At 56.8% G+C, this 20,068-nt stretch overlaps 5 protein-coding genes across 5 annotated transcripts in view; 2 read left to right on the top strand and 3 right to left on the bottom strand.

Annotated features, from left to right (window-relative positions):
• MONBRDRAFT_38087 (uncharacterized protein) overlaps positions 1-301 on the bottom strand; it is a 1,755-nt gene extending 1,454 nt beyond the window's left edge. Inside the window, exon 1 of the mRNA XM_001747949.1 lies at positions 28-301. Within this exon, the coding sequence (XP_001748001.1) occupies positions 28-291 (264 nt within the window). The 5' untranslated portion in view covers positions 292-301. The remainder of the gene's footprint in view (positions 1-27) is intronic.
• Positions 302-395: 94 nt separating this feature from the next.
• Positions 396-4,919, bottom strand: MONBRDRAFT_10226 (uncharacterized protein; the record flags this gene model as incomplete). Its single annotated transcript, XM_001747948.1, has 7 exons — positions 396-1,301; positions 1,478-1,709; positions 1,816-1,890; positions 1,967-2,063; positions 2,183-2,270; positions 2,368-2,488; positions 2,595-4,919. Coding segments are annotated over 7 exons (3,844 nt in total), but the record flags the coding sequence as incomplete, so codon positions are not given.
• Positions 4,920-5,959: 1,040 nt separating this feature from the next.
• MONBRDRAFT_33477 (uncharacterized protein) lies at positions 5,960-8,368 on the bottom strand (the record flags this gene model as incomplete). The annotated part of the gene is made up of 8 exons (XM_001747947.1): positions 5,960-6,312; positions 6,458-6,531; positions 6,601-6,706; positions 6,818-6,892; positions 7,026-7,099; positions 7,197-7,263; positions 7,469-7,554; positions 7,724-8,368. The coding sequence occupies 8 exons, from the start codon at positions 8,366-8,368 to the stop codon at positions 6,177-6,179; spliced, it is 1,263 nt and encodes a 420-aa protein (XP_001747999.1). The 3' UTR covers positions 5,960-6,176.
• A 415-nt stretch (positions 8,369-8,783) lies between these two features.
• On the top strand, positions 8,784-12,466 carry MONBRDRAFT_38085 (uncharacterized protein; the record flags this gene model as incomplete). Its single annotated transcript, XM_001748027.1, has 8 exons — positions 8,784-8,838; positions 8,950-9,170; positions 9,253-9,398; positions 10,887-11,633; positions 11,714-11,749; positions 11,839-12,053; positions 12,137-12,236; positions 12,321-12,466. 8 exons carry the CDS (start codon positions 8,784-8,786, stop codon positions 12,367-12,369), a joined length of 1,569 nt encoding a protein of 522 aa, XP_001748079.1. The 3' UTR covers positions 12,370-12,466.
• A 4,666-nt stretch (positions 12,467-17,132) lies between these two features.
• MONBRDRAFT_33475 (uncharacterized protein) overlaps positions 17,133-20,068 on the top strand; it is a gene marked incomplete at its 3' end in the record, with an annotated part of 4,484 nt that continues 1,548 nt past the window's right edge. Inside the window, exons 1-3 of the mRNA XM_001748026.1 lie at positions 17,133-17,264; positions 17,634-18,039; positions 18,201-20,011. Coding sequence (XP_001748078.1) covers positions 17,985-18,039; positions 18,201-20,011 — 1,866 coding nt within the window. The 5' untranslated portion in view covers positions 17,133-17,264; positions 17,634-17,984. The remainder of the gene's footprint in view (positions 17,265-17,633; positions 18,040-18,200; positions 20,012-20,068) is intronic.

Raw genomic sequence — 20,068 nt, 5'->3', positions numbered from 1 at the left:
GGGGGGGGGGGGGGGGCATGGCCGTACCATTGTGAAATTCCAATAGGTGCAGATCAAGGACTGGTCGGCATCGAGTGTGCTGATGTCCTGCATGTACTCAAAGACATCCGTGCCATAATCGGACAAGTTGATGGCGTTGCCACCAACACTGACGGAGATGACGTTGTCACCAAAAACCGTGGCATTGGCATGAAAAAAGCTGGACGTGCCAAAAAGCATGACCGAAACTGTGCCGTCCAACTCATCAGCAAAGAGGTCGAAAAAGTCGCCCTTGAGCTGCATGGCCTGCATTGAGGAAGCGGTGCCATTGTTCAGACTCGCTTCAAAGGAATAACCAGTGGACCGTGAGCTCTCCAAAGAAGGACGCGCCACTGCCATGTACACTGATCCCTCACGGTGGCTGTAGGACGTGCTTTCCACGAGCCGTGAACGCAATCGGAAGGCAAACTCCTCTAGAGTTGCTGCATATGAGGTATCGTCAGTCGAGACTCGCTCGCCTTCCATGAGCATGGCACGATCCGTGTTGACAAGCACATCGACCACCCGGGCGACCTGCAAAAGGGCATTGCTGACATCGATGTCGTTTTCATCGTCCTCGCCCATGGTTTCGCACGCCAGATGAATCGACTCGAGACAAACAGCAACGTCTTGGGCACCCATACGACCGCGATACCGCGTGACTTCCGAGGCCCAGTCTTGAAGAATGGTAGCATCGTTAAAGCCGTTGGACGCAAAGCGCGCTTTCAAGTTGACCAGCTCCGGCGAGCGGCAATCAGAGCGATCGACAGTTCCGTACCCAGTTTGGAGGCAGGTGCGACGAGCACTACCCTCCTGCCCTGTCAAGCACGGCATGGTGACAGTCTCCCCCACAAATGCCTGGGGCCATGCGCCAGTAGCCTCGCAGATGGCCGTGCACGCCACACCGGCGCTGGGACGGGCCGTGCCGGGTGCACAGCTGGTGAGGGAGCAGTCGTCGCCTTCGTGGCCTGCATTGCACAGGCAAATTTGAGGCAAGATGCAGGTACCGTGGCCTGAGCAATCATTGATGCTACTACAATCAAAGGTTGCGTCAGGCTTGGCCGAGAAGGCGACCGGCGCCACGGCGTTGTCGGCAAGGCATACAATGTTGCTTGCGGCATCGGGTACGTAGAGATCGGTGGCGTTGATGCGCCAATCATTGACGACCAAAACCTCGACACTCAGGCGTGGGTTGTCCAGGATGACGTTGTCCAAGAACGTCCCATTGACAGCCCCCGCCCCGGAGATCAGCAGGGCAGCCACGGGCATGGGGCCAGAGTCTCCTAAAAAACGAATTTGACACAACAACGCAAGCAGACGACGGTCCACCATGGGTTCAAAAAGCGAACGGCGTAGGTGAGAACATAAAGATGATGGGAGCGAGGGTATCATGTGCTCATGTGCACGTGTATTTGCGCATACGTGTGCATGTGCGTGCGCAAGGGGCGAGGAGGCCCACCTGGCGTGGTGGCGCTGTTGGCATAGTTGTCCTCAATGCGGGCGTTGAGCAAGTCGATTGACAACTTTTCATGAGGCAAAATCTCCACGGCGGCTCGAGACACATTATTGTCATGGAGATAGATGTTGCGCAGCTGTGCTGCCGTATGCACGGGCGGCAAGGACTCGACGCTGTCCACCACGGAAATCATGGTTGGTCCCGTACTTTCGACCACCCTGATCCGGTCCAGGAGCTAGAAAGCAGGCAGTTCCACGTCAGGGTGAGCTTGAATAAATCAGCCTGCGGTGCTTAACACTGCCTTGCGGCAATCGGCTCTGGGAGTGAGTAAAGAATCATACCAGAACTCGCGCGATGGCGTCTGAGCTGCTCGACGTCAGGGCCACCTTGACGGCTACGTCCGTAAGGCCACTGAACTATCAGGTCGGAGCAAGGGTCGTGGTCAATCAAGCCCTTGAGCGACCACGTTGGAACATGCAAAGCGGCGCCTACCGTGACGTCGGTCAAATTCACCACCATGGGATTGGACAAAGAAATGCCCCCGCGCAAACGTGAAAAACGAGAATTGATCATGACATGATCACCAGCCCTGTCAGGATTCAGAGCAAGGGCGTAAGGCCAAAAATAAATCAAACAAAAGGGTCAGCATGGCGCTGAAAGGCTAAGAAGCGAAGGCGATGGATGATCCATGGGAGTTGCGATACACACGTAGCAAAGAGGCCGGTCACAGAGACGCGAGTTGAAGACAGCGTCGCATCCATCAGGGCGCTGGCAGCGTGATTCAAGTGAAGCAGGCCTACAAAGAGAGCAAAAGCCTGTGGCTGAGAGGACGGACCCATATTCGCGAAAGCACCACAGCGAGCATTGAAACGTCAGAAGCACAGGTGACCTACTTGAGCCGGTGTTGCCCGTGACCACAGTGGAGACCAGGGCGATGCCGGGGTGTGGGCTTCCCTCGACACCTTGGACAAAAATTTGACTGTCCAGCGTCCCAGAGAGCGCATTGGCGGTAATCTACAAGTTGGGCCAACAGCCAAGGGTGAGAATTCCACAAACTTTCGAGTGCAGGTGTGCTCTTAGCTTTGACGGTGAAAAGTTGAGGGACAAAGGGCCAACATACGAAGCTGTTTTGCAGATAGATACGCTGCTCATCGGTGGACCCGTTGTAATACACGGCATAGCCCTGATTTTGACGAATGCGTGCGCCGGTAAAGAAGCAAAAGTTTTGGCACGAGCCCGCCTGAAGAGCCAGACCGTGGCTTTTTGAGGCTTCTATGGTAACGTTGGCAGCCTGGATGGTGTCAGCGGCGTTGGCGGGTCCGTCGTTGAGGATCATTCCCATACCAACGCTACCAGAGACGGTTACAAAGTCAAGATCAGCCGGGCCATTGACTTGTAGGGCCACACCCGGGGCTCCGGCCAGAGCGCTGGGGGAAAAGCCACCACGGCGTAGAGTGACGTGGGAGAGACTGGTCGTCGCGGCGTTGGCGCCGATGGTGAAGGTGCCCCATGAATGGCACGCAGCGGCGGCTGAGACGGCCCAAGCGCCGGGTGCACAAGAGGTGGCCGATTGAAAGCTGAGCTTTGGAGCGCTTGGGCAGATGCACTGATTGGCCAAATAAAGGGCTTTGGCAGCGCCAGCCTGGGCGCACTTGTCGACGCAGTCATCCTTGGTCGCCGCGGAAAACTGGACATCCTCGGTAGGGAGGCCGGCGAGCGTGTCTCGGCACCCGAGAAGGGTGCCAAGAGCGGCGGCATTATCCTCGGGACGGCAGGTGAGTACGACGGGTTTACTCTCAGTTCCAGCCATGACCACGCTGCCCAAGACCTGGACGCCCATGCCAGCACTGAGAAGCAGCTGGGCGCCCTCCGACACGACGAGTGAGCCTTGCGAACCAATGACGAGGTTGCTCTCAATGTTCCAGATACTATCATCAGCCATGGTCATAATGCGATGGCAGGTTCCACCGATGATGGCGAGTTCTGGAATCATGAAGCAAGGTTCTTCAGTGGTTTCGTCGATCAAGACGGAGAGGAGCGAGCTGGTGATACTGGCAACGGCTCCTCCAATGTAAAAGATGTCCGAGCCAATGATGGCAGCCGCGGCTTTGGCAAAGTAGTTGACCTGCACCTCGCCTGAGAGAGCGACGCGGGTGAGATTGAGGGTCAAAAGGGCGTCGGAATCGATGAAAGCGTCAGCTGAGCAATGCAGGCAAGTGAGATTGGTGGCACCGGTGATGCCGGAGATGATGGCGGCCGACCCATTGACACGAAAGAGGGTGATGTCAGCCACGGTAGCAGCGGAGATCAGAGTGCCATAGGTGGCTCCGATGATGCGCGATTCACGCACCACGCCCGTGACCTTGATCATGGTGTCACCAGGGCTAGTGTGGCTGTTGTGTTGGAACACGCAGTCGCGCACGACGGCATCGCCGGCTTGGCTAGCCAGAACCAGTTGGCCTTGATTACGAGTAAAGGTGCTATCCTGGACACTAAAGGCAAAGGTGCTGTCCTCATCAATCGCCTCAAGGACAGCATGGCCACTTGGCACCGAATTGTTGGTGAAGGTGGCGCCGATAACCGACACCTCGCTGTCTTCGGAAACGACGGCCACGCCGCCGTCCGTGAACGCGCAAGCACGCACGGTGGTTGCGCCACGCTGGTGGATGGGAACGTTGCCTTTGGAGAAGTCCAGAAAAGCAAGGAGAGCCGCGCCGCTGGTACGAGCACATTGGACAAAGGTGGAGAAGGCGATCGTGACGTCGCTGCGCGGGTTGCGGGCAATGCTGAGAGCGCCGGCGGGCATGGCTTCAAAACGGCTGGTACGAATTAGCACGTTGGCATTGTTGCCGGCAGTAAGGACTTGCAAAGCGGTCGGCATGTGGCCAACGTAGAGCCCTGCATGAAGCAGCGGAAGGTTACAACCAGTTGGGGTCGTGATGGAGGCAGAGGCCACGCCGACAATCTTGAGGCCAGTCAGATTGGAGCAGGCTTGATAACTGACGCCACCACTGGCACCGGCGATGACGACATGTTTAAGGTTAATGTTGGCTGTGGATGTGACAGTGAAAGTGTCGAAAGCCGTTGCAAGGTTGCTAAACGCGCCGGCACCGTGGGCCCCGTAGGCGTGGCGCACAGCGGTAGGGTCATCATTGTGCGTGCCTTTGGGTAGAATGAAAATGGGGTCGTTGATACGGCCTGCTAAAGTGATGGAGCCGGCCAGATTCATAGCTGCCTCTGGGGCCACGAAGAAGACGGTGCCCTGGTTGACAATGAGGGCAGCACCAGCCGGGACGGAGAAGGTGGCATCGACGGAAACGATGCTGAAAGCGGGAATGTTCAGGGTGCCCGTGAGGGGTCCGCTGAGTTGGAGGGTCGAGACAACGCCTTGGCAAGGCACGGGCAATTGCAGGAGAGCGATGCAGAGAAGGGCCAAGGTACCCATGGGCGCAAGCACGTTCGCGGGGTGGCGCGCTGGAGGAGCCGAGCGGGAGCCACGGCGTCGGAGGCTCAAAGCGCCCCGAGGGGACGCCATTTCGCCCATCACCAGGCGTACCGGTCTTGTAGCCCCAAGTGCAGTTCCTTCCACACAAGAACACACGCCCAAAAAGAAGCAGGTCGGGTCGGGTGCCAAAGGAAATGCTGTTTGATGGATTGTGTATCAAGCAAGACCCACCCAGCCAGGGTCACGAGGAAAACCGGAGGAGGCCGCGGAGAAGGCCGGAGGCGAGAGAGAGAGAGGGAGCAGCAAAGCTCTGAAGGGCGCTTCTCCCCCTTTCAGCGTTGATGAGAAAATAGCATTCAAAGATGACGCGAGAGAGAGAGAGAGAGAGCGAGAGAGAGAGAGAGAGAGAGAGAGAGAGAGAGAGAGAGAGAGAGAGAGAGAGAGAGAGAGAGAGAGAGAGAGAGAGAGAGAGAGAGAGAGAGAGAGAGAGAGAGAGAGAGAGAGAGAGAGAGAGAGAGAGAGAGAGAGAGAGAGAGAGAGAGAGAGAGAGAGAGAGAGAGAGAGAGAGAGAGAGTGTGTGTGTGTGTGTGTGTGTGTATCCCTGAGTGTGTGTGAGTAAGTGAGGGATGAATTGGTTAGAGGTAGTGACGTGTGAGCGAAAGGGTGGGGGAACAAAAGAATGAACAATGAGAGCGTGTGGGAGGTGTGGGAGCGTGTGGGAGTGTGTGGGTGTGTGTGTGCGGGGAAGCGTTGTCACCACAGACTTGACTGCGTTCAGAACGCTGGGGTATCACGCCGGAGCAGCGCCTTTTTTTTTTGGTCTGGTGCTGCCATACCAATGGCATGTTCCGATCCAACACGCGCCAGTGCCCTGGACCAGATGCCCCAACGCACATACTGCTGGTGTACGTGCCCACCCAATAAGACTCCAACCAGAGCCACATCATTCGTCGTCGTCGTCACACAGAGCAATGCACTGCCCGTCATTAGTGAACCTTCGCTTTTCTCTCCATGTGCAAGAATGGCATTTGTCATGAGCTACGATCTTCTGGCCTTTGATTGGGATAAGTCTGGACATTCCTGAGTCGGGAGTTGGGCGCACAAGCCCCTTGGGCATGCAGTCCTTTCGTTGTTTGGCTGCGTGGGTGACGTACATGGGACAAAAAGCCTCAACGCGACCAAAGCGACGAAAAACACGACGAAATGCTGGGTTGCATCAATCATTCACAGTGTGCAAGACAGTCACACAAAACTTGGTCAGCCAAAGTAAAGGGGCTCTTGCGGCGTGCGCTGCAGCTGCGACTCGTCACTGAGATAGTCCGCAACGCAAGTAAATTCTTGATTCTTGTTGGCGAAAAGATGAAACACCGTGAGGTTGCCAAAGCCAAGCGCCCTGATAACGATGCCATCGGGGACAAAAAAAAAAAAGGTGGCACACGATCATCCGCAGGTGCGTGGAACATACAACAACGCCCAGAGTGAGTAAGCCGCGCCCCAAACCCTCGCTCATCTTGGCAGCAAGCGCGAGGTGCCCCCACCTCAGATTATCCTTCACCTCGGCCAAGATGTTCATGAGATGATTTTGCCGCTCCGACAACTTGATGGTAAGGACCTAACAACAGGGCGTCAGCGCCAATGCCCAGGGTGCAATGTGCCCTCAGCTCGAGCATGTCAGACTGACCAGGCGGCCCCCAATGGCCATGTATGGTTTGATCTGACGGACAAAGGCCATGGCTTGGCGTCGTGGCACGTTCATGTCGCATGCACACAAATGATAGGGTGCAAATCTACGATAATAAGCCGGGGGGGGGGATGTGATGGTCCATGCGCGTCGAAACGTTGGCATGGGTCAGCACATCAGCACATCAGCCGGAACGTCGGCCTGGTCGGCCCCGTACCTCGCCAGCTCCGTGTCGGAGGCCTCGATGCGACCAGCAATGTGAATAATCGCGTGTTTGGGTGGAGATTCACCGCTGCAGACGACAATCATTTCCCGCCATACAAACCAGCGTGAGGACGCGTGTATTCCCAGCTGGGTTTGGGGCCCCAAAGGGGGCAGTAACGAGCGCCTGGTACAGGATTTGGAGCGGAGCGCAGGTCACCGACCTCGGAATGGTCTCTGGGCGCAGATGCGGCACTGACAGCACCGCGGGATCAACCGCCACTACGTAATCACAAAACTGTCACAGAAAGCCCAAGAAGCAAAGCAGGTTGTCAATCGGGAAGAGAATGGGCTGGGATCGGATCATTGTACGTAGCAAGCACACCCCGCCTGACCTCAGCCATGCGCTGGCTCCAGCCGCCTGGACTTGCCCCCACGTCCAAGCCCACCAACGGGCCATCGCTAAGCCCGCCACCAAGCATAAGCACGCACCACATGCATCAAGCACCAAGCACCAAGCCGCAGATTAGCACCAAACACAACGGCCCCGCTGCCAAGCCTTGGCAAGATTGGCAGCAGCAAAGCTACAGCCACAGGCCCTCTGCTCAGCCAACACCCTTGTTTCACACTGTGCCACCCTTGCTTTGCACTGCACCACCATGCGTACCGCATTCTCTGGTCCAGCGGTCGGCGAATCAAAGACTCGTCCATTTTGTAGTAGGCCCGCGACACGGCGCGCCAGCCGATGGGGTGCTAAAAGGAAGGGGGGAAAGCGGCACAGCATGTTGTACAATCTTATGAGAAACAACCGGCGTTGCCCGTCGAGAATGGCCGTTGGAGCTGCGGCTTTCAGAGGGTAATCGCAGTTTCCTGCTCACAACGGGCTCCTGCCTCCTGCTCACCCATCGTCAATCTCACTTACCCCAGTATTGTAGACAGCATTCGAGCCGCGCTGCTTCATGGCAAAGTATTCGTTGAACAGCGACTTTTCGGCCACGCTGCACCAGGTGTGTCCTGCCTGACTCACGACGGAGACGAGGTGTGTGCTATCCTCCACGCGTGGGGTCAATTCACAGTGCGGGAGGAGCTCATCCAAGATGGGCTTGGCCTTGTCGCCGGGCCACACCGAGAGGCGCAAGCGACTGCCCATGGGCAAGGGAAACCGGCGCAAATATTCGGCCACTGCCACTGGGTCATCGCTCGGCAATTGATCGGTGACAGGGAAAAAGCGCACATAAGCTCCCGCCGTACCAATGCCTCGGTCCTGGCTCAGGCGTTCGATCAAGTCTTGAGTTGCGCGGGCTTGCTTCGGCGGGCACACGCTATCTTGCGTGGTGATCAAGGCCGGCCCATCTTGCGCCTCGGTAAGGCGAGCCTCGGGCCGAAATTGCAGAAAAAGGATGCGGTCAGCCTGCCCACAGGCCTGCACCGGATAGCGCGCCTCCAACCATTTGATCATGCGTCGCATGCCATCCCGCGTCGTGACCAAAATGACATCGGCCGCCGTCTTGCCAGCCATTGCCCGACCCACCGTTGCCGTTGTCGTCACCGCTGCTGCGGCTGCCATGGTTCAGTCGATTATACACAACCACAAATCCGCACCATCCAAAGCAAGGCGAGGAGACGGGTCGATGGCAAAGCCCAGCTCACAGCCGTGCGCGACCCAAAGATGAAGCGCGCTTGTTCCGTTCGACAACGTGGTGCTGACAAACATCGGTAGTTTTGCTGACAACTCAGTTGATCTTTCTTTCTTTTTTTTTTTCCCGCCGAAGAAAAAAAAAAGGACGACATCGCATTGAATTAGTGGCAGTGAGGCGTTGAATGCATTCGTGGCAGTGAGGCGTTGACATGTGAATGCAGTCGTGGCAGTGAGGCGTTGAATGCATTCGTGGCAGTGAGGCGTTGAATGCATTCGTGGCAGTGGGGCGTCGAGTCCATGTGGATGACTGACAGGATCGACGGTCGAGGCGATTCGCGCCAAGATGTGGACGCTCGAGTTGAGCTACAATGGCAAACGAGAACAGGCACACGCGCCAGGTGCGGGACAACGCTTTGAGGCTGGCCACTTTGACATTCGCTCACGCTCGTGACAAACCGCGAACAATGTCCGGCTCATGGAACGCCTGCTGTGGCTACCAATGTCGCTAGACCAAGCCCCGATCATCTACAACTTGACGCTGGGTCGAACACAGACGACCCGCACGTACACTGTAGGCCGACAAAGTAGGACCTTGCACCACCAGACTCGGCATCCAACAGCAGCATCGCTCAAGTCAGACCTATCTGCTTCGACGTTAGATGCCGACATTGTAGTTGCTGGTGGACAAATCAGCCGTCATCATGCAGATGTCATCATCACTGCACACAAGGTACGATTGCCCGATTGCTGCTACAAGTCAGCTGGCACCCCACGCCTCGCCACTCACAAAACATGTTCGTCTGCACCAACAGAACCGACCCAAGGTCTCGATTGTGGACCACTCGAGGATTGGCACCTTCTTTGACCTTGAGAGCGAGCGTCTGATCAAGGGCCAGCCATATGAACTCGAGGATGGCCAGCTTGTGCTGCTCAGCAAGCGCATCTTTGTCTCCCTGCGGTGCGTCGTCGTAGCCACACACTTACAGACCCTGAGACAGCGACAGAAAAAGCTAATTCTCACGCCGCTTGAACCACCAGCCTGGTTTGGCAACCAGTTCGGGTGGTGTATAGCTCGTCCATCCCCAACGACACTATATGCTCGATTGCTGAGCACATTGGTTTGTGACAATGCCCTTTGGAAACTGCACGCACCCTGCGCTGATTGAAGCTTGCTCCGTGCCCACCAAAGGCGGCACCAGCTCACCAATGTTTTGTGCCCATGTGATTGGCTCCGGCTAGGTGCCGATCTGTCAACTGGCTTTACGCATGAGCCCACCCATCTGCTCGTGCCCAAAGTAGAGGTCAGTTTCTTCTTGCCTTCTTCTTCGAGAGTCGCAGAGAAAATGGTAGCACACTCGAGACTTCCTCTCACCTTGGTCTCGCTTTCTCCCGCCGTAGTTTACTCCCAAGGTCCTCCGCGCCATGGCTCGCGGCATGCTCATCGTGCACGCTTCCTACTTTGAGGCCCTCATGGATACCGATACGCCTCCACAACCCAGCGCGTGTGTGCCTGCTCCTCTGTTTGCACGTGACTCATACCAGGCCAGAAGCGTTTGACTGTTTGGTTGCTTGACCTTTCCAACGCCTTGGTGGGCCCAAAAAACAGGCACCAACCCCCGCGTGGCAACATTCCACCCTTGTGTAGTCTGGCACCCACCCCGAGCCGCGCCCACCTCTGCCGAGACTTACACTTTCATTTCTTGGACAGCGAGCAATATGTACGTTGGCCCGTGTATCTGAACAACCCGTTCCGCCCTGAACAAGTGGTGCACCGTCACAAAGTCTTGTGAACGTTGGGTTAGGGAAATCTTGGAAGTCTTATCCAGGATGCTGGCGGGAAAGCCATTCTCTCCTCCGACTCCATGCCACCTCCCGAATTACTCTTACATCCTCAACACGTTTGTTTTTCTATTTGGCTTCGTATCCTCGACTTGGTTTGCGGGTGCTTGTTCATGATCTGGTCAAGTATATTCATGTTTCCGCGTGTCATCTGCGGTGAACCTCGGCATGCAATAGCGAATTATGATGCCTTCGCTTGAGACAGACATGTGGATCAAATTGCAACGTATGCTGACACAGTGAGTACGCCTTGTGTAGGAGCAGGCGGAGATCAGAGATTGAAAACTGTTGCTTTAACCACTGGTGGCCTTCCTTTTGCGTTCCATGGTTGAACAGGCACCAACGCAAGGCCATCAGCCTGCGCGATCTTTGCTACGCCATTGCTCTCAATAGTCGGGAACACTTGGGCAATGTACGCTCGAATGCCCAGTCCACGCCGGCCACTCAGGCCTCGCTCGCCAATGGCAAGTTTGACCTTGCTATTGTGTGCAACCTGACCGAACCGCATCATTGCGCTCATTCATGAGTCCGACGCCCGGGGTACCTTTTTTTTTTTTTTTTTTTTTTTTTTTTGATCGGGATTAGACTCGCAATTTTTCCGCAACAGCGTTATGGACCAGCTCCCTACCGATCCAAAGCGGCCCAACGTCAACGTGAAGCCAAGCATTTCTTTGAATCCAACGGAAGCTTTGCGTTTGGGGACAACTTCTAAGCATGAACCGGGCCTGCAGCCCAAAGCCGCGCCCAAGCGGGCAGCATCACCAGTATCAGCACAAGATGCGGGCCAAGAAGCTCGGCAACAGTCTAACGTAGACCAAAATTCAACGCCCGCACCCAAGCGCGCCAAGGCACAGCATGCTGAGCCGGACGCCCCATCAGCCCATGCTCAAGTCTCCACTCGTCCTGCGTCCAGTGATAGGCTGCAGGTCGACTCGACTGCTCCGATGAAATCGTCCGGTGCTGAGCACGCCGCGCTTACAGCTCAGGACGCCAGCCCAGGTCAAGCAATAGAGATGGCGCCCCACTCGCTCCCAGGACCGGGTGTAAAGGAGCCTTCAACAGAGGACCCTCTTGCGGCAATGGCCATCCGCGCTGATCAGCCCTCACCGGTCGCTTCTCTTGAGGGGGATCCAAGGCCGCCAGCAGCAAATTTGCCCACTGTAGCACGGCCGGCCTTGGTGGACAGCGTCCAGCCAACTGCCGCCAGCTTGCGGCACAAGGCCGAGTTAGCTCAGGCGGCAGAGCACACCCGAACGCTCGCCACCCTGCCCAGTGCACTGCGTGCCAAGGGCACGCGACGAGCCCACCTGATTGAGCAGGAAGATGCGGCCATGATGGCACCTACTACGGCCGAGTAAGGTCTTGCACTCGTCTCTTGACACCCCATGCAAAACTGTGTCCACATCCCGATCACGTAAATCCGCTGTATTGTAGGCTGAATCAAGCGTTTGATGATGAACTGGATCAAGAGTACGTTACAAGCTTGGCGAGCTCGACTCACCTGGTGCGGGGGGGGTCTGCGTGTGATCGAGCCTCATCCCACCAACGCCTTGCCACAGCTCAACGGAGATGCTGGAGGCGCAATATGTTCCGTATGAGGTGCGACGAGCCCCCATGATTTTGCCTTATGCCAGCCAAGTGTCGCCGATTACTGCTGGTACCCGGGCGCTGGCACGGGAGGGCTCCAGCAGTAGCAACTACAAGCGCTTTTGCAAGGTGGCCCTACCTTATAATCCGCAGCAACGTGCTATCCCTGATATGCGCGCTGAAACCGGTGAGTGTCTTATGCCTCACAGCTGGAGGGTTTGTCACTCATTTTGTTGCACGGCTCATTTTGCACGGGGCTTTGCACAACAGCGATGACGTATACCTCGCAACTGACGCAACACATGCAAGCGTATAACTCGGAGCGTCGTCGCGAACAACGCATCCGGGAGCAGGAGATGGCTCTATTTGAGTAAGTTGTGTCTTGGCGGAAACTGCCCTTGATCTGCTTTGCCCCACGCCCCTCACGCCACGCCGCCTCACGCGCTGAATTTAGTGAAATGACGCAAGTAACACGGACGCAAGGGCGTCGCCGTCGTCGCTAGGATGGACATGTGGGACGCGAGTTGGCAGATAACCCTGTACGCACCCGCAGTCGAGCAGAGTAGCATACATTGTCCAGAAATCGATGGTCGATCACGGAAGCTCTCAATTTGTGGCACTGAGCAGGGATTGTGGAATAGGGGGAGAAAAACAAGACGGTATGTACAATCAACAACAAGAGACTTGAGCGCGCAGCGCTTGGCTATCCGCAGATACCCTTGGGCGTCTCATTTAGAAACGCTTCTGGAGCTGGGCAAAGAAGATGACAAGGACATTCACCATGTGGCCCGTCACATGACCGACGAAATTTTATGGATAACCTCGCCATGCACATCATGCGCGAGCATATCATGCGCTGCTCTCGTGCATGTGCAAGAGGTCAAAATTACAGATGGGGCACACGGGCTTTTCGTCAAACCAACGATTAGCACAGCTGGCATGAAATTGATGAAGGCAGGGCAAGGTGGTCACGCCCTCGCTCAGTTCAAAGTCACCGAAGCAAATGCGACATTCACGGCCCAGCAAACTGCTTGCAGCTGTCACAGACGCAGTCGGCAGTACAGACAAAATAGCGGCCAAGCGGGAGGCAGACCCTTCGAAGCGCATGCTCAACTGCGATGTATCGAGGCAAGGGGGCAAGCGAGGAAGGGCTCGTGCCATGAGGACTGGGCATTTGACACAGGCTTTCATCTTGGGCTTTCATGTCACAAGTCCATACGAGCCTGCGCACCTGCATCAAGCGATGGAGATGTTCCCTCATATCAACGTCGTTCTCTTCGTCGGCTTGAGCCGAATGAGCGGCGGCCTGATCAGCCTCATCGGCATCGGCGGCGGCCATCAGCTCATCCTACCAGAACACGGCGGCGGCATGAGGAGTAGACCAAGCGCACCGAAAACAAATTTGATCAGAACAAATCAGAATGATGCAAAGCTAAAAAGCAAATAGCATGTCAATGAATAACATCGAGTGCATAGGGTCAAGAGGTACCTGTAGGCTGCGAGCAAATGCTTCGTCAGCCTCGAGCTGAGCGGCTTGGGCTTCCGCGGCAGCCACGGCCCTTGCAGCGTCCGCCTCTGCTCCCGGGGACAAAGACGACGCCATATCAGCATCCGCTTCAGCATCAAACTGTGATTGATGGGCGACGGGAGAGCACGAGTGGGAAGTGAGTTGGAAATTTGATACAGCACGGCGATGCCAAGGGGTCTAAAGGGCAACCTGCCTGCATCTGTGCTTGCATCAGTTGTATATACTCCACATCGGAGAGACCGAGGTCATCTGCAGTCGGCAAGTCTGGTGCGGAGGTGGTGGCGCGGGCAATATCAGTCGCTGGCGCGTGCGGCGTGCCCTCTGTCGGGGCTGTGGTGTGCAAAGATCCCTCAAAGAAGTCGTGTGCAGAAAGATTATTCAGGAGCGCCTGGGCAGCGCGATTGGCCTCAGCATCCATGGAGGGCGACGAACTGCGGGAGTCGGATTCGACAGCATACATGGTGGACCGAGAGTGGTCTGGGCTCGCACCATGGGCTGGCTGATCGAGGGATTGGGGGTCGGGGCGGCTGGGTGAAGTGAAGGGACTTGGAGGAGGACGGGCTTCGAGTGCCAGGTGGATGGCAAAGCGTGGGGGGGACTTGGCAATGGAGTCGTCACCTGTGTTGGGACGAAACGCCGACGAGGGTAGGCACAAGGTAGTGACAGCGGCCTCGTCAAAATCAGCGTCGAGGATGTGCACGGGAACGACGCCAAGATAGCCCGGTTCAGCGGAGCGATCGTAGAGACGAATGAGCACGTCGCCGTTCAGCGGGACGTCGGGCAGTGCAATGTCGATCGTGCCATTGTCGTGCCGGGTAATGGCGCGTGCGCCCGTGACAGCAGTGGAATGCAACAGGCCGTTGGTGCCAAGAAACATGACAAAGGGGTGTCCCAGATTGACAGCACCTTCTTCTGCGTCGGGAACAACGTGGATGTGGGTTACGTGGATGCGGCTGTCGGGAGCATGGCGATGACAACAACGAGGTAGAGTGGGTAGCTCGTGAGGATCATCGGGCAGACTGGGCGCAAGCTGATAGAGAAGGCAGCGTTCGAGAGCCATTGCAAGGCGCTGAAGGGCTTGGGCTTGAAATGATTGGATAGCGCAGCCATGGGTGCGGCGCCAGGTATTGGTGAGTTCGGCATGGTACTGTGCTGCGAGCTGGGTGGCTGGCTCCTGGGTGGCTGGCTCCTGGGTGGCTGGCCCCTGGGACAGGAAGCGATCAAGAAGCCAAATTTGAACAACAGTAGCAGGCGCGCTGCGAGCATCGAGGAGGAGGATGGGGAGTTGTCGCCGCGTATGGGCAGCACGAATGGCGCGAAGGAGAAGCAGGATGTCCGGCAGGCGAAGCACGATGTCGGGCTCGCGAAAGTCATCGGGCTCGAGTGGGGAGAGCACGCGCGCGTGCAAATCAAGCTTGGGCAGGGGTATGGGCAAGGCGGAGATGAGTATTCGTTCTTCAGCCCCGTTGGCTGACCCGGCGCGTTGCAACTGCTCGTATGTGCGTGGACGGGAGCAGCGCGAGGTGAGCGGGCGATGGGGCACCGGAGCGCGGGAAGCTGAGGCAAAAACACAGCGAGGTGATGGTAGTATGAGAATGCAGGACACAAGCAAGCCGTACAGCCAGGTCGAAGGCAGCCTCTTGATGGATCTTGATGGGACAAATGCCCACGTCGGGCAAGAAATGGACTCGCTCGATGTCAGGGCGCTGCCGGCCAATCCATGCTTGCAAGCGCTGTAAAAGCGGCATGACGCGAGGTTTCAGGGCCGGCTCGTGCAGGACTTGTGCTGGGCCGTATCGAATCTTGACACGCACGCGGCTCCCAATCTCAATCTCAAATCACGACCGGGGTCCAGCAAGCGCCCGATGACCGTGCCAGTAACTTGCTTGCTCACGAGCTCGTCTCAACTGGCTGCAATGCCAGCAGCCACCAACGTAAATACTTCAAGACTGTTCTTTCGAACGCGCCCGTAGCCGCTCCTGTTGCTGCTGCTGCTGTTATTGCTGCTGTTATTGCTCGACCAAGGGCCAAGAGAGCAAGTCAGACCACGACAGCACAAGGTATCAACGGGGAGGGGGGAGGGGGCAGGGGTCTGAGATCTGCCGAGCTATGTGTCGTCTGCTCTCTTAAATCCTTAAATCGGCCGGTTGAGCGCCAAAAGTTGATCTGCACAAAACGTATAATTTGCTGCATTTATTATACTTTGTCTAGTGTTGATTTCTGCATGAATGAATGTTATGCATGCACAAACTGTTGGTGGCTGACAACGACACGCCGTGACGTCTACAAGTCATTCGTAAGCTTCACAAAGTAACGTTATCGATATTAATAATTCTTCACAAAATCTGTTTTGTACTACCCTTTCTACTCCTTGTCATCTTTGTCGTTTGCGCAACATTTCGCTGACAACAGAAAGCGCACACGCAACGCCGGGTGCAGAAAGTGAATGAGATTGGGTTTGAAAAATGGGGAAGAAACAATAGCTAGATTGATCCAACTGGAGCCGAAGATGTCAGACGAAGTTGGGGATTTCTTGAATCAATAAATCAGGAAAAACCTGATTTATTCTCTACTGCTTTTGATTCAGGCTTGTTGGAATCGCTTGCTCGCTTGTGGGTGCCGGTTTCTGGAAATGTCAAGGCAAAGAGAAGAAAGCAACACGTTTCAACACGTTTACCTGGGTGAGACTGCTTGTAACGCTGCAACAACCTTTTGACACGCTCCAAGTTTCCCCCTTACTATGGCTTACAATGGAATGGCTAATCGTCGTGGTAATGTTGATGATGATGAAGATGATGATGATGATGATGTGAGGAGGCGAACCCTACGTCCACGTCGGTCTGGTGGGTCCTGTTGTGGACGCTGACGGTGATGGCTCTGTTGGCCCTGTTGACCCTGTTGGCCCTATTGGCCCTGTTGGCGTTGACGGCGTTGACGGCGTGGCTTTGACGCGTTGGCAGCTTTGGGGGCTCAACGATCCAAGGCGATAGCCACAGCATTCTGCTGTGAATGGGGGGCTACGGTTTTCCACTTCATGTTGAGCTTTGAATTGCGCGAGCCGTTCGTATGGGAACCTGCTCCCGACACGCCTGTGGAGGAGCGAGCCGAAGATTTTGACCAGCTCGAACATCGGAACCTGGCCCCTCAACTCCAAGAGGAAGGGGCCGATGGATGCATAACCAACGGGCCAGACCAACCAACGCCTCGAGGAGGTTGGGTGGTGTTGTTCTTGGTGTTGTTGGCTTTTGCCACCCCAAGCATTTTAGCAGGAGCAGATGGAGTCGACGAAACGCGTCAAACACAACACATACATACACGATAACACACACCGTTACACCATCTTTCTTTTGACTTGTCAACACATTCATGGAAAGCAGTGACCAGTCAACCTAAGAACAAAAGAGAGAGAGAGAACAAAAGAATACAGTGCGATCTCTCAAGAGAACAAAAGAGAGAACAAAAGAGAGAACAAAAGAGAGAACAAAAGAGAGAACAAAAGAATAGAGTGATCTGAGAGAGAGGGAGACAGAGAACAAAAGAGAGAACAAAAGAGAGAACAAAAGAATAGAGAGCGATCTGAGAGAGAGGGAGAAGAGGGTGTTTGGGAGAACCAGAGGGAACACATTGCAGCGTTCCCACTTGCAGTTGTTACCACGCCGTTGCTGTCACCGGCCGCTTTGCCATCTTGCTCTCTCTCGCTCGCTCGCTCGCTCTCGCGGGCTGCGCACCCTGCCTCCGGTCGGTACGCTTTCTGGCGTCGCTGAGGGTGATGCTGGGGGCACCTACATGGCTACAGCCCTTTTCTTGTCGCCCGCTTTCAACGTCAACCCATCCCTTGCTCGAGCACAGTGCGCTTCATCAACGTACCTGGTACGTGCCCCACACGCCGCCCGCGTTTTGTTCATTGAATGTGTGTTCTTCGTCTTCTTCTTCTTCTCTCTCTCTCTCTCTCTCTCCTCTCTCTCTCTCTCTCTCTCTCTCTCTCTCTCTCTCGCTCTCGCTCGCTTTGTTTGGGCCTCTGCGTGCGGAGGAGGTCATCGTCTGCCGCTGCTCCTCTGGGTCTGCCGCTGCCATTTGTTTGGGGGGGCTGTGCTTGTTGGATTTCTCACAGTCGAAACTGGGCCGGTTCGACTTTGTCTCCGTTTTGAAGATACACGTCTGACACGTCAAGTGCACGAGAGACTCGCTCACATTGTCGTTTGCTCCCCCCGTCATCACGACGTTGCGTGCCGTCCCTAGCTCGCTGACGCCTGCTGCATTTGCGCGTGCAGCAATTCCTCTCCCCCTTTAAGCCCCGCACTGGTGCCTCTCTTTGCTGACACCACTTTTTTCACGGGTCTTGGCTTACACTCGCTGCGGCTCGCGGGTCGTGGCTGTGGGCTCGCATTGGTTCCTTTCTCGTTTTGGCCTCGCGAATAGCCGCACCATTTCTTCTGCAGCCAACTCGCGCCACCATTCCAAACGCCACTCGTGCTTTGCACCGCACAACACGTCACGCGTTGCAATCCCCACGCTGGTCCCGAGCGTCACAAAGGGGCGCAGCGCCAACCGAGGGCGACACCAACACGCCCCGCTCCCGCGGTTCCCAGTATGCTGCCCAGCGCAGATCCTTTGCACGCGCTGAGCACTCCCGCCACCCCACATTGTAAGCGCCTCGTGCCACCGCTTTTGCCCTTTGAGCCTCTTTGGCTCCTTCCTCGCTGCCCAATCCATGCCTCTGGCTCGCTCCACCGAGCAGCATAGCACACAATCGCCCACTGAAATTTGCCCCCATCCCGATTCTTGCCATCTCCACCTCCACCCCAGCCAGAGATGCCATGGGCCGCGCTAAAATGGCCCCCATTAGCGCGGGCGACATGGCTTCGCCCACACCAGACACGGTCGCCACCTCGCCTTGCGTAAGCAAGCCCTTTGGTGAGAGCTCAACGGCCTCCTCGCCTTTTTCCTCAACCAATTCCACCTCGGATGCCGTGCCCGACTCGACCACACTCTCCTCCCCCTTGCGCCCCTGCTCTCCAGAGCCAGGCCCGTGCGCTACCTTGGCCGACAGTAGCCAGCACAGTCCCAGTAACAAGGACGCAACGGCTGCCGCCACCCTTTCGTGCCAAGACCAAAGCTTTCTCCTCACCCCACAAAAGATGACCGTGGCCGGCCCAGACCTGATCATCTCCCCGCGCATGCTGGCCTCGGTAACGCATACCGTCTCACCTGTCCCGGCTTCGGTCGACGAACTCGAGGCGACACTCTTCAAATCCAATTCCCCGTCCTTCTCCGATGCCACCCCCGACGATGCCTCGGAGAGCACGGGCCACAGCAGCCCCGGCCCCGATCAGGACTTGCATCTTGGCCATGTCGATGATCAGTCTGATGTCCAGGCACGCTCTCGTCGCTCCCTCGAGGCCATGATCGAACGCTCCCGCCACTTTGAGGAGGTTCTTGCCGGCATTAGCCGCCGCGTCGCTTGTCAAATGCTTCGCCTGCATACACACAACACGGGCGTGACGGTTCGCCTGCGCGCCTCCCGAGACCCTGCCCAGACGTCCGTCCCCCACACCCCGCCCTCCGGTACCCCCAACGCTCTTCATGACGCCCCCTCGTTGCAGGCCGCTCGTCGCTCGCCGCCCACGCAAGCCGTTCTCGACGAGGCTCGTGCCATGCGACGTCAGGCGCTCGATGCAGGCATTGGCCTGGATGGCTCACGCTCCTCCAAGCGCAAATTTGAGCGCAGCCTCGCTGCCCTTGATCCTGACGCCACCGAGGAGTCGGATGTGTCTGACAGCGAACTTGCGCGACACGTTTATGCCAGTGATGCGCGCCTTCATGCCATTGAGGTGCAACGGCGCGTCCGCCGACAACGATGGCTCCATGAGCGTGCATCCTTTTGTGCCCAGGCCCAGTGGCTCCAGGATCGTTTACAGCGTGTGGAGAAGGAGCATCGGGCCGCTGTTCAGGCCCGCACCGCCCGCCATCCCGCCTACGCCGCCGAAGTACAGACACGTGCCAGTCGTGAGCACGGCTGTCCCGCCACTCACCGCCGCAAGCTCATCCGTGATGTTCCCGTCGGTAACCTACCCGTGCGCGCTTCTCTGGACAAGCCCCTCCCGAGCTTTAGAAGTCTTGCGAGCACTGCTGCCAACTACGATCCCGCGTATCACCCCATCTTGTCCGGTCCAGCCAACTTGCCACTGCCCGTCCTGGAGCACTGGCAGGCTCAGGTCACCCAATTTACCACACGCGACCTTCGTCTCGCGCAACCCCGTGCCGTGAGCGGGGTGCCCGTGTCCGCCTCGGCTGGTCGCCGTCGTAGATCCACTGCAGCCACGCCCAATGCGCACTCGACGGAGGGCAAGCGGCGCGACTCTGCACGACGCAGTGCCCCTGAAACACCAGAGCCCACCACTAGCCGTTCAACCCGTAAGGCGGACACATGCGCCCGTCGCCTATCCCCCGGTGGCAACGGCGAGCCCGATGCTTCCGCCATCCTCGTGTCCTCGCTACCCCCGGGCTTTGTACCCCCTCGACCTGACCTCTCGGCACTTGAGCACAAACCCGTGGAGACGCCCCACTTTGCCCGTGGTTATGACCTGCAGGCCCTGATCCAACAGTCACAGCAAAAGGTGAGTCCTTTGTCCCGGTGCAGAATACAAAGGGGGGCGTCGGAGGCGGGATGCTTG

The sequence above is a fragment of the Monosiga brevicollis genome, genomic scaffold, assembly GCF_000002865.3.
Source record: "Monosiga brevicollis MX1 MONBRscaffold_20 genomic scaffold, whole genome shotgun sequence".
NCBI classification, from domain to species: domain Eukaryota; class Choanoflagellata; order Craspedida; family Salpingoecidae; genus Monosiga; species Monosiga brevicollis.
Note: the sequence above shows the minus strand (reverse complement) of the source record. Positions and strands in the feature narration are given on the sequence as shown.